This window comes from Octodon degus, unplaced genomic scaffold (genome assembly GCF_000260255.1).
Source record: "Octodon degus isolate 3935 unplaced genomic scaffold, OctDeg1.0 scaffold00027, whole genome shotgun sequence".
NCBI lineage: Eukaryota > Metazoa > Chordata > Mammalia > Rodentia > Octodontidae > Octodon > Octodon degus.
The window spans coordinates 14421417-14423403 of NW_004524603.1; the positions used below are offsets into that span (position 1 = coordinate 14421417).

Here is a 1987-nt window from a genome sequence, read left to right on the forward strand (position 1 = left end):
TTTTTTAATTTTAGGGAAGGGTCTACAGGGTGTTCAGGGTCTCACTACTAGATCAGACTCAGTGATCCGCCTGTTTACAGCCTCCCAAGAGCTGGGATCACAGGCGCATGCCACCACGCCCAGTCTCAGTTGCCCTCTCTGCACACCCTGGAGGTGGGGCCGGCACGGCATCCCTAGGGATTGAACCCCCGGCCTCTGTGCCTTTCACACACTGAGCTATTTGCTGCTCTTTCTGCATTGTATTATCTCATCCAGTTCTCAGTAGTCTGGCTGTCTTGTGAGATAACTGGTCCCATTGCCACTCCCCAGTCAGGACAACTAAAAAATCATCATGCTGCAGTTCCCAGGGGCAGGGCTGGCCATGAGCCCTGGGTGTGGATCCCACCTGTGCCCTCTCTCTCTGCCTCACCCTGGCCAGTGTGTGGGGTCTGCTGCTGCTTCCGGTGAGGCGTGGCCCCTTGCACTGCCAGGCCTGTGTCTGGCGTCCTGTGGCCTTACCGCCTTTTGATGTTGATCTCCTTCTGGCAGGCAGATGTTGTTATACTCCCAGGAGCTGGAGGAAGACTACAACCCTTGTGAAGAGGACCTCTTTGTGCTGTGAGTCAGCCCTCGCAGGGTCTGTGGGGCTGAGGGTGTCTGCGGTGCCAATTGGATGACCCAGTCCCTTTGATGTCACCTCCTGCCATTCAGGGATGGCTGTTGTTTTCTTTTTACTGCCCTGTAGTACTGAGGATTGAACCAGGGTCTTGATGCTCAACTATCTTCCCAGCCCTTTTTGTATTTTTTATTGTGAGATACGGTCTTGCTAAGTTGCCTAGGCTGGGCTTGAACTTGCCATCCTCTTCCCTCAGCTTCCCAGAGTGCCAGATCACAGGCAGATGCCTCTTTGCCCAGCTAGGGCTGGCCTTGGCTTGCAGAGGCAACCTGGGCCCTAGAAGGCCATAGGGAGGACCCAGAGGAGTCCAGGAAAGATGCACAGACAGGTCATTGAGAGAAAACACGAGTGCAGTGTGGCTCTGGGCGTTGAGGATGCCCACCACGTGGAAGCTCTGTCTGCCCCTCTGAGATGTCTGAAGATTGCCTCCTTCAGATAGAACCGTTCCTTGCCCTGAGTGTTATGGGAGTCTAAGAAGGTGAATGGAGCTCGCTCAGATCTGTTGGCGGGCAGGGCAGGGCTGGGCCCTGGGCCTTTGCACCTCCCTGATTTCGTTTGTAAACAGCCCCACAACATACATCATCCTGCATGTTCTGTATACACACAAAGGTGTAACTGGGCCAGAAGCCAGGCTCCCAGCCTCCTTCCCTGTGCCGGGATGGACTGGGGACTCTTGCACTGCGGACCGTTCCTGGCATTGATGGGGCCCCACTGCGGACATGCCCTGATCTCCCAGCATCCTGTCTCATGCCCACGTGCTGTGTAGACATGCAGAAGTCCCAGAATAAGGCAGAGCCAAGGTGTTATCACAGATTGACATGCCATGTACCTGAAATTCTGAATACACAGAGCTTGGCGAGGCACTGGGCACCTCTGCCCTTCCTGGGGGCTTTGAGCGGCATAGCTTAGACACCTCACATGCCTGTCACAGTTTTTTGGATCTGTGACTTTTAAACCTTGCTGCCTGCACCACAGTACCACCCCGAGTTGTGAGAGAGCGGACACCCAGCGAGCGACACAGCGGGCCCTGCTGTCTCGGGGGCCACCTCTAGGCTCCCTTTCCCCTTTACCTCACCTCCTAGCACTGCTGGCTTCGGCACTGCCCGTGGCTGCCCAGCCTGCTGAGCACCCCTTCTGGGTAGACTGTGTCAACCCTGTGCCAGCTGCAGTGGCCTGGGTTCTCTGGGGCGGCCCCTGCCCGTGCTTCAAGAGAAGTGCATTTCAGGTTCCCACTTGACCTCAGAACCACGTAGCAGGATCTGTGTGCCCAACTTTCTCCTTTCCCCAACAACTAAGCAGGAGAGGGAAGCAGTGTGCAGGGCCCTCTCCCCA

General features: G+C 56.2%; 1 protein-coding gene across 1 annotated transcript in view; it reads left to right on the forward strand.

Annotated features, from left to right (window-relative positions):
• Kiaa1147 (KIAA1147 ortholog) overlaps window positions 1–1987 on the forward strand; it is a 42056-nt gene that overhangs the window by 39034 nt on the left and 1035 nt on the right. Inside the window, exon 8 of the mRNA XM_004629131.2 lies at window positions 529–597. Within this exon, the coding sequence (XP_004629188.1) occupies window positions 529–597 (69 nt within the window). The remainder of the gene's footprint in view (window positions 1–528; window positions 598–1987) is intronic.